The 13,441-nt window shown below is 36.8% G+C and overlaps 2 protein-coding genes across 3 annotated transcripts; both read left to right on the top strand.

The window, feature by feature from the left end:
• The first annotated feature begins 338 nt into the window (after positions 1 to 338).
• LOC105028882 (troponin I, fast skeletal muscle) lies at positions 339 to 4,798 on the top strand. 2 transcript variants are annotated; one of them, XM_010901925.1, is made up of 7 exons: positions 339 to 417; positions 2,578 to 2,610; positions 2,864 to 2,900; positions 3,067 to 3,195; positions 3,308 to 3,397; positions 3,528 to 3,701; positions 4,437 to 4,798. In XM_010901925.1, exons 2-7 carry the CDS (start codon positions 2,603 to 2,605, stop codon positions 4,521 to 4,523), a joined length of 525 nt encoding a protein of 174 aa, XP_010900227.1. In that variant the 5' UTR covers positions 339 to 417; positions 2,578 to 2,602; the 3' UTR covers positions 4,524 to 4,798. The 2 variants fall into 2 exon arrangements, with proteins under 2 accessions (XP_010900227.1, XP_019912086.1); XM_020056527.1 differs by lacking the exon at positions 4,437 to 4,798 and adding an exon at positions 4,411 to 4,431.
• Positions 4,799 to 8,607: 3,809 nt separating this feature from the next.
• LOC105028883 (troponin I, fast skeletal muscle-like) lies at positions 8,608 to 12,742 on the top strand. Its single transcript, XM_010901926.3, has 7 exons — positions 8,608 to 8,711; positions 10,840 to 10,871; positions 11,094 to 11,130; positions 11,451 to 11,579; positions 12,014 to 12,103; positions 12,187 to 12,360; positions 12,476 to 12,742. Exons 2-7 carry the CDS (start codon positions 10,864 to 10,866, stop codon positions 12,554 to 12,556), a joined length of 519 nt encoding a protein of 172 aa, XP_010900228.1. The 5' UTR covers positions 8,608 to 8,711; positions 10,840 to 10,863; the 3' UTR covers positions 12,557 to 12,742.
• The last annotated feature ends 699 nt before the right edge of the window (positions 12,743 to 13,441 follow it).

Raw genomic sequence — 13,441 nt, 5'->3', positions numbered from 1 at the left:
TCACTGCTGTTTTTATATGTATATTTAAATTATTCTTCTATTATCACAGATACATTTCAATTTTGCATGCATTATCTCTTCATCAAGATTTTACAAAAATGATCATTTGAACTATATAGTCTGCACTATCAATTTGTAACTGATCATGCAAATTGACAAGTGCCAAAATAAATAAACAATAAAACTAGACAAACAATCTTGAAGGGTTGGTTATTTATATTTCAGTAGCAGGGAGGCTGGCTTTGGCTAGTGTTACAGCTTAACCATTGGTCTGAGCTGGGCTGCTCCAAATCCATAAAGAGAAATGAAGAGATTTGCTGAGCCATCATTAATTCCCATTAAAAACCTCACAGCATCACAGTTGCAAGTCCCAGTCCTAAACTTGTGTACTGTCTGATCACCAGCTTTCTCTTATAGGTGAGAACCTCACGCTATCTATCCTCTATCTTTATCTGCTCTTTGTTCTTTGCTTGGTTCAGCATCCTAGGATTTCAGCAACTCTTCGCCTGCTCTGGATTAGCGCTCTGTTTTCCCCTTTGGAGACCCTGCAATCTGCTACCCACGTGAGATCAGACCAGTTGTCTCTCTCTCTGTGTAAATTACTGTTTAAACTTGGTATACAGGGTAGCTTGGCTGTTTTAAATATGAGAACATGTAATGTAGTTGTGAGGAAATGGTCCTGTAACCACCCCATTGTTCTTTAGAGCATGAACCACTTAACACTTTATTATCAGCTATAGCAGTAATGAAGATACTACTGTATCTGAACTACTGTATGTGATTTGGTTTAGATATAACTCTGGAGTTTGATGCTATTATTGCAGTGCTGCATCCACTATGATGATTTTGTTATTTTTAAATTAAAAGGTGTGGCCCCAGTTACCAGTTGACTTTGAAATGTATCATGACTGCAATACCAATGTATTTTGGATTCTGTATGCCCCTTTAAGGAAACTGCAATTATCTTAGGTATTAAGAAGTATTGTTTCTAACAAACCAGTTGTGGTTCCTAAAATATTTTTCATAGATATTTTATGCTAATCTTGATTTAGCTCAATTTTATCTTATAGCATAAAAATGAATGTTGTAAGTACTTTTACAAGTTTTAGCATACTATAGGAATATAGTTAAGACGTATAAAATGTGAAATTGAAACAAAGAATTGCCTAATACTCCAGGAACTTATTTCTGTTTAATTAGGTTCCATTTATAATATTTTCTCTCTCTTTGAATCTTTGTGACTAACATTTGCCAATCAGAAATGGAAAATTCTGGCAAACATTGTTGTACAATGAGGTGTAGGTAATTCTCGTTGCCAACTTTTTTGATATATAAACTGTTGTTGACGTTCTGAAACCTGACTCTTACACATGCAATACATTTAGAAAGATACACTCTTTACTGCTCTATGCCAGGAAATACATTTCTTCATACTCATATGAATACGACATAATAGACCTTGCTAATGAGTTTTCAGCTGTCATCTATTTCTGTCATGTTACATCTCAGTTTTAATTTATTTAATCCGTGGACCGTCCCAAAGTAAATTCAGTTTCTACAGCATGTTCCTTGAGTGATATGAATAACTTCATAATTCCTTTTGGTTTTTGGTTAGATCATCAAAGATTGCAATAACTGTATGAATTGGGTCATCATGTCACCAGTGTTACCTTCAGTGACAGAGCTTTTAATTAGATTTAGTGTACTCTGGTATTTACTCCAAATAATCCTCCAAAAGTAGTTCAACATTTTGAGAGAAATAAGCTTAGGATAAATGTTTTGGGTTCAGATCATGTGTATGGATTTTATTTTTTTTGCAGGCATATTTTTATTATCAGTCTGTTGTCTTTCAAATGAAAATCACCAGTCATTGTCAGTATCATACGAACATTGTACGTTTGACTGTTGATTTTCCGTTACGTTTTCAAACATTTTGTTGTAGTTACTTAGGCTGCATTGTGTGCTGGTGTGGTGGTGCATCCACTGGTTACTCTGTATATTATATTGGGTATGAAGCTCCTTAAAATTGTCCTTGGCATTCTCTGTGGTGTCTTGTGCTACCGTAGGGTTGGGTTGCACTTGAGAAGTGACTGTTAGGTTATAAATGACCCGCTAATGACAACTGACAGTATCCTCAGATCCTCCCGAAGAGACAGCTGGGTCCATTCTGCATTCACTGTCCACATTTAGAAATGAGCTCCTTTCCCTGAACGTGGCAGCAGTTCAAATGGGAAGAAAGAGCTATTCTATGGCCCTGGGTGAAACGTATCTCCACCATCCACGTCTCCCTTATACCAAAGGGCTCGGATCATTGAGCTCAAAGCAAACACTGATCACCTTTGCACTCACCACCACCTCTCTGTGGGCACAGGTCACGGGACGAGTGAAACGAATGTCCTCTACTGCCTGAGAAAGCACACAGTTCCCTGCCTTTCATCAAAGTTCATTATATTCAGTCAAACGTTTCAACTGGTGTTTAAGTGGTGCTTAACTGAAAACCAATAGGAGAGTTGAGAGATGTCAAGAGGTGTTTCTTTGTATTGAAATGTTTATTTTTATTATTTTTTTTCCCAAAAGGCTATAAGGAAAAGCAGAGGTCAAGATGTCTGAGTAAGTCCCAATATGTTTTTATGTCAGTATATATGTTAACATTACCCTTATATTACTGTTCCTCTATGGATTTATATTCCGTTGGGGGGGACTGGTTTAAGATGGAAGTGCATCCTTGGAAATCAGTAACTTGCCTTGCCTGGAAACTCATCTTACCTCTTCAATGCCCCCATGTCAAACAATTCTATATATCAGAAATGGCATTCTTTCTGAGACATGTGACATTCATGCATCTTTTGACAACCCCTTTTAGGAAAAAAATGTCCTCGAGTCGTAAACATCATCTGAAGGTAATTTTACCACTAGTGCCATGCAATTATAACTTTGGTCATGGAATTTGATGTGGAACTAAATGTATTACACAATTACTGTATATGGAAATGAAATAATCTCTGATGTATTCTGCTCTGCTAAATACTGTATAGTCACCATTCCTGCTTCTCCTTCCTTCTCTAGAGCTTGATGCTCCAGATTGCCAAAAACTTGATAGAAGCAGAAAATGTAGAGGCAATAGAAGTGAAGAAAAGATACATGAGCGAGAACTGCCCCTCATTGAGTATCCATGGATCACTGGCAGATCTGCAGGTATCTTTCATAGTTGTAATTCCCTGTATATACTATGGCTTCACAAAGAAATGGCCCTACAGGTTACAATGTTTAGTTGTTAAATGTTCTTTTTGTTGGTAACCGTTTTCAGGAATTGTGCAAGACTGTCCATCACCAGATTGATAAAGTGGATGAGGAGAGATACGACCTGTCAATCAAAGTTGGCAAATGCGACAAAGAGGTAAAGAAACCCAACTTCATCCATTGGATGAGATCCATTTGATTTTGTTCATTGATTTTCTCTCATGTTGAGATTAATGAACAGAAAATGCAGATCATGTCTTTTCCCTCCTGACTATCTCTGTGTGCAGATAGAGGATTTGAAGATTAAAGTGATTGAGTTACAAGGCATGAAGAAGCCAGCTCTGAAGAAAGTACGTATGTCTGCTGATGCTATGTTGTCAGCTCTGCTGGGCACCAAACACAAAGTGACCATGGATCTGAGAGCCAACCTGAAACAAGTGAAGAAGGAGGTCAAGGAGGAGGTAGGCACTGTGGAGACGTAGTAGTGTTTAAAAAAACACTGTTGATTAATATCAGCTTATGGCCAGAGAAGATTTTCCAGTGGGTGTGGTCACCTTTATAATATAGCTTTGCATGCATGTATCATGATGTTTATTTACAGTGGCCTAGAGTTGAGCAGAGCTGTTATGGCATTAGTAGAATAGTAGAATTGTATCACCTCACAAATGACAGAAATAGACCAGTTTATCTGATAAGATCATTAGGATAATTAAAAACGACCTATTCTTGAATTGCCCATGCCAAAAGAGTGGCAACACAAGCTGTACTATGTGAGGAGAAAATTTGTCCCTAAAACGCTTTCCAATGGCGTTGACAGAATATATTATGTACCCTCGCTGATTATAGCAGATGTACTCATGTCAATATTTCTATTTTGTTAAACAACAATGTTCACTCAATACTGGCAGTTGAAATATTCATGTACAGATAATGTTCCAGTAGGTGAAGAACATGTAATCAGTAGCCAAGTACATGTAATCAGTAGCCAAGTACATGTAATCAATAGCCAATTACATGTAATCAGTAGCCAAGTACATGCCATATTTTGGTAGCTGACTTACAGGAAATTATTTGGTAGTCAAGTACAAGTATTGGTTTCTAAACTTTCTAGCTGCTTTCACAGAAATAACTTTATTAATTTTAATAATAGTTGTTGTCTCTACTGACCAGACATAACAACCATTCTACTCTTAAAGGAAAAAGAGGCAGTTGGTGACTGGCGAAAAACCATTGACGACAAGGCCGGCATGGATGGCAGGAAGAAGATGTTTGAGGCAGCATAGTCTCATTTCCTCTGTCACTTTCTGTTCTATGGTTGCCACTATTGTTGAAAGCACTGAAAATATGAACAAATGTACTTGACTACAGTATTAAAAAAATATTTGATTGTATACAACCGGATGCATGTCTTCTAGAATTGTATGACAGAAAAACTACCTATGGAATTGCATACTTGTTTTGGATGGAGTTAAAATACTATTCATACTATTCAATCTTAGTCAATAACATACGATGGGCCTAATATTGAAAGCTAGATGATTATAAAAAATAAAGATGAAAGGACTTCAATCCTCAGACTCCATTTCTTAGAACATGTCCCATACACCATAAAATGTGCTGTATGCAGAGTTGGGGAGTAACGGATTACAAGTAATTTACAAAAAAAGTGTAACTGTAATCGGTTACGTTACCAACAAAAATATTGTAATCGGATTACAGATACTTAAAAAAAAGATTACTTTTGGATTACTTCAGTTAAAAACGAAAAGGTGCGCGAAATAATTATGACATATTGCATGATTGAGTATATTATTTTAATGTTTTAAAAACATTTTTATTTGAACCGAAATAAGAATTGTGCACCTCATTTGTGTGTGATTATCATGCGCGCAAAGGTGGTTCGCTTGCATAACCAGATTAAGGACTGATTAAGCGATTAAGCGCTAGTAAAATTTTCTCCGGTTTTGGTTGGTTGGATGGCTTGTAAAAACAGAGTATATCTACAATAATATTAGCTAAGCCATATAACATTTTATTTTGCTATCTACTTGACGCATCGTTTCTCAGAACAATGATAGGCGTACCTGGTGTTATATATATTTAAAGTTTCAATATTTATTTGTCAAATGCACCAAACACAGCCACGAGTAGCACCGAAGAACTCTGACAGGAATTGATTAATAGATTAGGCAACTATTTAGATTGCTTTAACATGGTGCTGCCTTCAAGAAAAAACATTATATGGAATTTACCACGACATTTGAGGAGAAATCATTTGTGTTGGGAAGCACTCAGCCAAAGGATGATTATTCACATTTGAGGCGGCTACATCAACTCCGTCCATACTGGTAGACAATGTGATTCTGCTTGCTTTGCATCTCTGAAAATTTTGTTAATTGGTTCTATTTGGCTGCTGACATCATTTAATTTAAGCTAAGAGTGCAGGTTTATAATCACTGTTTATTTATTTATTTGCGTTTTGAAAATTCATCACTGGTGTCCCTAATAATCGCAGGTTACATTCGTGCAGGTAAATCTTATTTCTATGTGGGTGTTCACGATTGCAAACGTGCATTCGAGTGCCTGTGGTTTATGCAACATTTTGACAATGTTGTTGGTTGGGGGGCAAAACTTCAGACTACTGCAGATTTAGTTTATGCGCGAAAAGCTATGGATATCTTAATTTGTATATACAACAATGTCAAAACTCTTTTCGAGTAATTGCCATTTATTTTTCAACAATGATTTGAAGCCATTAAAAACTTGAATTAAACACAAATAACAAAATAGGCTTACGCATCATTAGATTTTGGGTTATGTTTAGATAAAAAGTCAGATTCTGGAAGATTGAGAGTTATTGGATTAATTGGAATGACTAAATATCTGACAGACCTTTAGCATGTAATGTAGAGATGTAGCCCAATCATATTGAAATAGAAGTTTAGAAACCCTTTCCAAAGGCACTGTACACAACCCATAAGGTAAAATGCAAATTCCGTTTTTGGCCAGCTATGTAAACTCTAACATTGATTGATCCCACAAAAGGTGTTCCATTGGTTATAGGTTATTCCTATATTTTCCCCAAAGCCTCTTAATATGAAAGTAATCTAAAAGTAATTCAAAGTAATCAGATGATGTTACTGAGTTTGAGTAATCCAAAAGTTACGTTACTGATTACAAATGTGGACAGGTAACTTGTAACTGTAACAGGATTACATTTAAAAAGTGACCTACCCAACCCTGCATGCATGTCCTGTGTATGTGTTGTTTTTTCAGTTTCTCTCCTCTCTCTCTATCCCTCTGTCTCACCTCTTTCTCCCTCACTTTCTCCATCACTCTTCTCTCTTTCTCTCCTTTACCTTGTCAGTTCTATTCTTCCCTCTCTCTCTCCCCTCTCTCCCCTCTCTTCCCATGTCTCTCTCTCTGTCTCTGCTGAAACCGACTGACCTAGTGAATTGGAGGTAATTATGACTCATAAATCTTTAATGCTAACACTAAACTACAACGCTAATTAGACAAAGTGGAGTGAAGACAGGGTAATTCCACTAACTTTTATGAATATGCATTAATAAACAAGTTCTAATGATGTATTTATAAATATATCAGTCAAAACAGATTATACATGTAATTCACAAGCGTTTATGAAATAATGTGTTGACCAGTATCTGAGTACTCATGATGAAGCTATGTTTTTTTCTGGCTTGTGACACCATGCAGTAGATGGCTGCTGTTCCTTGAGACATCTCTGGTGTATTGAGAGCGAGACAGTGAAGGATTAGCATGGGTAATATCACCCTCTACTGCCCCAACAGAGCTCACACAACCACAGGTAAGAGGGAAATGGGAGACCTCTTGGTTGACCAATGTAATTACTTATCTGTAACAATATGGATCATTATTGTAGTAAATAATCTATCTTAGCATTTCACTTACAATAGCTATAACGACTTGATTGGAATCCAGAATTCAGTAAGGTAAATTTAACTTGTCGACCTCTACTGAAAATGCATATTGGGTGGTTGATGTATAGATTGTTATGATCCTGAGGTTAAACAAATGTTAAATGCATTAGAGCCCTGTAAATAAGGAGTGACGTTCTCAATGCATAAACAACAGAGTATATGAATGCCCTGTTGGAATCTCATCTTGTCTGTTGCAGTAAGGCCAGTTGGCAAAACCAACCGTCACCCTTCCTTTCAATGTGACTCTTGCAGGATCCAACAAACTGTGCCTTTAAAGAACAGCTTCTCTTACAGTTCAACACATAAATCAAACTTAGCATTCCATGTTTACATGTCACTAATAACCAGGAGCCCTTCTACTGAAATAAGTGGACGGCTTCAAATCTTATAAAAAGCTGCGTAAATCTGCGTAAATCTGTGTGTTTGGAAACATGGATATCTGGGCTAACTTCCAAGCAGGTTAGTACATCTTAATCTTTATCATCACATAAAATACATTTATAATCAGGTGCACCAAAACAGGAGCAAATTATTTGAAATTCATTTTGCTGTATTTGGGAGGGTCCAACTGAAAAGGTAGAAATAGAGGTTTAGGGAATGGCTGAGGACAAGACCAGTTTTCAGTTCTATCAAAATGCTGTTTGGGGACTTGAAAGGGGCTGTGCATGTAAGAAAGCCCTGAACATGATACAGTTGAGGCAGTGATGGAAAGAAAAGTGAGCAAAAATGCCTCCCAAACTGATTTCTGTAGAGTTTTGATTATTGAAAAGTGTAATCAATATATGATTCAAAATATAATTTGTTAAATTAGGTTACATTCATTTCCATACAGAGTTCATTTCCATGCAATTTTTTCATAACACACCCTTATTCTAAAATGCATCAAATATATTTATTTCCAAATCCATCTTCACAAATCCATCCCCATAACAACAAAGGACTTTCCAAATACACTGTATGCAAAAAAGACAACTTTTCAAGGGGTGTACTTACTTTTTCACATTACTTTAGATCTAGGCCTACAGCATTAGCCAAATTATTCTGGTGCCAAATGTCCAAAATAATGTCAGAGATGGTGAAAGTATGAATCTGACCCCCTATTGTAACACCTATTCTAAAACCTAATATCTCCACCCCTAGGGCTGCATTATTCTATCATGCATCAATAAATTCAATCAGAACAAATAATAAAGGGGATAAACATGTGAAAATAAGTTTCTTATTTTTGTTAGGGTTAGTCAACGTGGAGCCTATTTTAAGATCAGACTGCCAACTGTGCATTTTACTTCTCATGTAAAATATCACAAGAGACAATCTTGGCTTGATGGGGGGGGATACTATTACTATTACCATAAAGACTGACCTACTGTGAGAAACATTACCATGTAGAGGGAGGGATAAACAACTGGTGTCCACCCTTCACCATTTAATACTGCAAGTTGCTTGCCATCCTCCCACTTTTATTCTACTCTGCCCACTGCTCTTCATTTGTCCTCGTTTCCTTCATAGGTGAGCGTTATACTGAGACCGTATAGTGCTCCAGGAGTTGTAATATGTTTTTGCCACTTGACTGCTTTGAGTGTTATCAAGTATTCCTGCTGTGGATGAAATGTTGGTTTCTTAACTTGGTGAAGTAATGAGATCTCAGTTGGTGTCTGGTCATGGATGGCTCATGTGGTAAAGCACTGTTCTAGCACTACCAGGGATGTGGTTTGAAGTACTAGGCCTGGTACATTACATGACAACTGAAAGTTGCTTTTCGATAAAGATTTCTGCTGAAAGGCACATTGTATGTTTTTAAGCACGCAACTAAACAGTATGTCTGAATTCAGACCATAGTTATTTTTTCCTCTGATCGGTGTTATACAGTATTTGTGGTGATTGTATAAATGTTTGACAGATGTTAAGGAATTTTTATGTTTAATTGTTATATTTATGATAATTATTTTCATAGCTAGATTGTTGTGTGTTCCCAAATGTGAATCTATCTCTTCAGAAAGCATAGCTAGCTCATCTTTTTGAGCCATCTTAGTCACTAGGAACATTTTACTAGGTTGGGAGGTTATGTGTAAGCCCAACAGGTTGCTCAAGAGACAGCTGTTTTCTGGATGTTTTTGTACTTCTGTGTATGGGTTATCTGGGTGAAATAGTTTTTCTTAGTGAAGTTATTATTTCAAATTAGGAGTATTTATTGACTTGACATGTAAACAATGATCAGAATGTGAAACCTTTGGTCCCCTGAAGGGTATAGTGGAAAGGTTGTTGCCTTGAGGTTAACATTGCATTATTTATGAATAACATTTTAACATTCATTGTAGAAAAGTGGATCCAAATCGCTAGCTAAAGTGATAGTTATTTTTGACTACTTTGGAATGTAGTAGCCTTCAAGTAATTTTTAATTTGGCTAGCCATTTATTTCATAATGGATTTTAGAATATGTCTACAAATTACTGAACAAAAATGTGAAAGATTTTCTTAATTATCACTTTAATTGTGCGCAATGTGGAACGTTTGCAAGACTGCATTTTAAACAGTGACACAAATTGTGTCCTCTTCCATTACCAAACAAGACAGGAATATTATGAACTAGGTGGTTTAGGGTGGGGAGGATGGCACTGCTAGTCTCCAATACGAGTGCGAGGAGACAAAAATTCAATGCAAACCGACAGATGGACTGAAGAGAATGTTTAAATGGCTAAGATTTCCGGCCTTAATCCAGAAAACCTAAAACATTAACTGCAGCTGTCTTTTGGTCATTTATGTTTGTAGTTATAAAAAAATCTGTCATTACTTAGCATGCCAAAAACAGTTTAGATGTGCCCACTTTAGGGTAATTTGACCTCAGAGTAATATGAAACGGTCACGGGTATACTGGAGGTCACTGGAAGCAGATGTCAGGATTCAGTAGAACTTTTACCAGATTAATAGTAGAACAGTCTGCGGACCATAAATACAGGCGATCATTCAGCTCGCCAATAGCAAGGAACAGGATACAGAATGTCTAAGTGCAAGTAACACATGACGTTGACCCAATGACAATACGCGACAAAGACAGGGGGAAACAGAAGGATACATGCACATTGGATAATTAAGGGGATGGAAACCAGGGTGAAATGAGGAAGACAAGACAGACCGGGATTGGATGATGAATAGGGCGTTGGGTTCATGACCGAGGGAGTGCAGGAAAGGGGCGTTTGGTTGGTGGCAGCTAGAAGAACAGTGATGCTGAGCGCTGGAGCGGAAGGGATGAGAGGCAGGCGTGTCAGAAACTCACTGAAAAAACACTCACAGAAAACACTGATTAAGAGTGTTTCATTTTATGTTTTAACAATCATGAGATTATTACAGCTGGCAACTAATAATGTGATACATCTGCAAATGTCAATCTATTTAGAAGGCGTTCTACAGTATTGCCAGTGTCTAGTTAACAGTTGGGTTTTTGCTGAATGTGCAATGAGTCGGACTCCAGCCCATTGGAGGCCGCAGCCCATTGGAGGCAGCAACCCAGAACACTGGCTGAGTGCTTATTTGATGGATACATTTTGGCAGAATAAATTATTATTACTTCTCACCTGACTCTATTGCAGTGTAACAAATGCTTGACCTTTGACTCTTTTTTATTTCCATCTCCATTAAGCTGTGAAAAAAATAAACCAGGAAGATGTCAGAGTAAGTACAATTTTAGATTTGGTTTTCTTAAAGGTCATCTGAAAAAAGTATTTTAAAAAGTAACATTTTGAGCTGGATGTGTGGAATATTGTTTGCATGTACATACTGTATCATTAGAACCACTATCATACCTCAGCTAGCCATGAAATTCATATATGAGATTTAAGTGATTGTGTGAGTGCATCCACATCAATGTAACAATGTGTGTACTTCATCTCATAGGAAAAAGATGAATTCCAGTCGCAGGGCTCATCTAAAGGTAAATATACTGATCTAATCTAATTTTACCCACCAATATAAAAATAATTGTATTCCAACTCTCCCTTTATTTAACTTTCATCTTAAATGCAAACTCAACATTAATACCAATGAATCCACATTAATACCAATGTCTGTCCGAGCAGTCGTACTCTTTCACACACTTATTTATACTATAATGTCATTGAATGTATGAGGAAATACATTGCAGAATGTCTGGAGAGTTAACTAGGCACAAGCATGTGTGCATTAGTGAGTCCAATCTGTTTTTCTATAATTCTGCATCGTATTGTTGACACTCTTTCTTCCCTTGGCCTCCAGAGCTTGATGCTCTCAATAGCGAAAAACTTGCTGGAGGTTGAAGCAAGTACTTTAAAAAAGGAAAAGGAAGTGTATATTGGAGAAAACTGCCCTTCTCCAAATATGTCTGGGGGTATTCCTGAGCTGCAGGTATTTTACCTCTGTGACCAATTCATTGTCATTGCTTTGACATAATGCACAATCCATACAACCATACAATGGGTACATCCTAAGTTATTCATCTTTAATTCCATACCCGGTATAATTATAGCAATTTGTGCTTAGAGTGAATTTGCATTTAGAAAACATTGAATTTACAATTAATTAAAAGTTACAAACTTCATCATAAGTCTCATGTTCAAAAAGCTGAATAGAACCAATTAGAGACATTCCACAGGCTCAATTAGAGACATTCACGGTCGTTCCCACCCCTAGTGGACCAGCACAGAGACATGGGACCACAGAATACAGAAAAGGCACAAACACAACTGTATTGTCCGGGCTGGAGCATGCAATAACAGTGGCTGGCTACCTGACCTCGTTCCCTCCCTAAATTTCCATCCTTGTCATTTGTGTGCCAAAAGGAAATGATCAAAAAGTTGGGCCAGGCTGCGGACAAGATTGATGAGGAAAGATATGATGTAGAATCAAAAGTGAAGAAGGCAGATAAAGAGGTATACTGAATTACATTATATATTGTCTCCATCCTGGAAATAACCGCTGGACTTGACTTTGTCCTGACTCACCTTCTGTACAGATTGAGGACCTGAAGATGAAAGTGGTTGAAATCCAAGGCATGAAGAAGCCAGCTCTGAAGAAAGTGCGTTTGTCTGCTGATGCTATGTTGTCAGCTCTTCTGGGCTCCAAGCACAAGGCTACCATAGACTTTAAAGCCAACTTGAAACAAGTGAAGAAGGAGGTCAAAGAGGAGGTGGGTATTTGTGTGGAAACCGTTAAACTCACATTGTAAGAGCATGTGCCAATTTTCCCTATGATGTTGAAAAGTTGTATTAAAAATGTCTAATCATAAACTATTTGTGCTGCAGGAAGAAGTTGGAGACTGGCGTAAGAATGTTGATGAACAGGCTGGCATGGATGGCAGGAAGAAGAAGTTTGAAACTGCATAAACGGCTCATCCATTTTTTCATAATCAGTCTTTTTTTTGTGCATGCTAAACTGTTACAGAGTCACTTTTTCAATTTAACCTACGTAATGTATTATGTTAAAAGTAATCAACAGCTATTAAAGATGGCTTATATTACTTAAGACCATCCCAAAGAGCAAGAATTGAATAAATAATTTGAAGTAAAATATATTTGTTTGATACCTTTTATATGCTGATCTTTACACATTGGTACGTATGTTTATTGATGTATTGCTACTTATGCATTGATACAGTGACTAACAACTAGGTCTATGTTCTCAACTCCTGCCCCAAAGGGAAAATCTAGAAGATTTAGCAAGAAATGTCAGCATAAAAGCAACACATTTTATTATTTCAAAATAACTTGATTCATGAGAATTTAATTTAAATTCATCAGTGATTACATTAAGAAATATACAATTGATTTATCTAACATTTTTGCACGTGCATTTCTATTTTAAAATATTATTTCTACGTTATTTCATCACATGTAATGAAAGTGAAACCACAAGATGTCAGTAGAGAACCTGTTCTCTTCCCTGTTTCCTTCCTCCCCCAATCCTAAACCCCATCCTTGACTACTTCTATACAGAGAAGAGCAATTTGATAATGTATTACAATTTATCAGAGGATGCCACAGCACCTCTTGTATACAAGATAATGGGCATAATGATAAAAGGTAAAAAAGTGCTTTGATCTTAGAACATCACACACATGGGAAGGATTATTCTCTGTGTATGTTCTCTCTTGTTCCAATTCCCCCTTGGTCTCTTTGCTGAAACTGACTGGAGATCAGCTGACATATTACAACCATGGTAAATTTTACTTATATCATTTGTGGCAACTTTTTATTGTTTGAGCGTCTTGT

The sequence above is a fragment of the Esox lucius genome, chromosome 19 (assembly GCF_011004845.1).
Source record: "Esox lucius isolate fEsoLuc1 chromosome 19, fEsoLuc1.pri, whole genome shotgun sequence".
Taxonomy (NCBI): Eukaryota; Metazoa; Chordata; class Actinopteri; order Esociformes; family Esocidae; genus Esox; species Esox lucius.
This window is presented reverse-complemented; position numbering and strand designations above follow the sequence as displayed.

Bases quoted from the DNA above. Each gene is read 5' to 3' on its own strand.
- LOC105028883 (XM_010901926.3), top strand. The intron at 11,131-11,450 runs GTAAATATACTG...CTTGGCCTCCAG, and splicing joins GTCGCAGGGCTCATCTAAAG to AGCTTGATGCTCTCAATAGC. The intron at 12,361-12,475 runs GTGGGTATTTGT...TTTGTGCTGCAG, and splicing joins AGAAGGAGGTCAAAGAGGAG to GAAGAAGTTGGAGACTGGCG.
- LOC105028882 (XM_010901925.1), top strand. The intron at 2,901-3,066 runs GTAATTTTACCA...TTCCTTCTCTAG, and splicing joins GTCGTAAACATCATCTGAAG to AGCTTGATGCTCCAGATTGC. The intron at 3,196-3,307 runs GTATCTTTCATA...AACCGTTTTCAG, and splicing joins GATCACTGGCAGATCTGCAG to GAATTGTGCAAGACTGTCCA.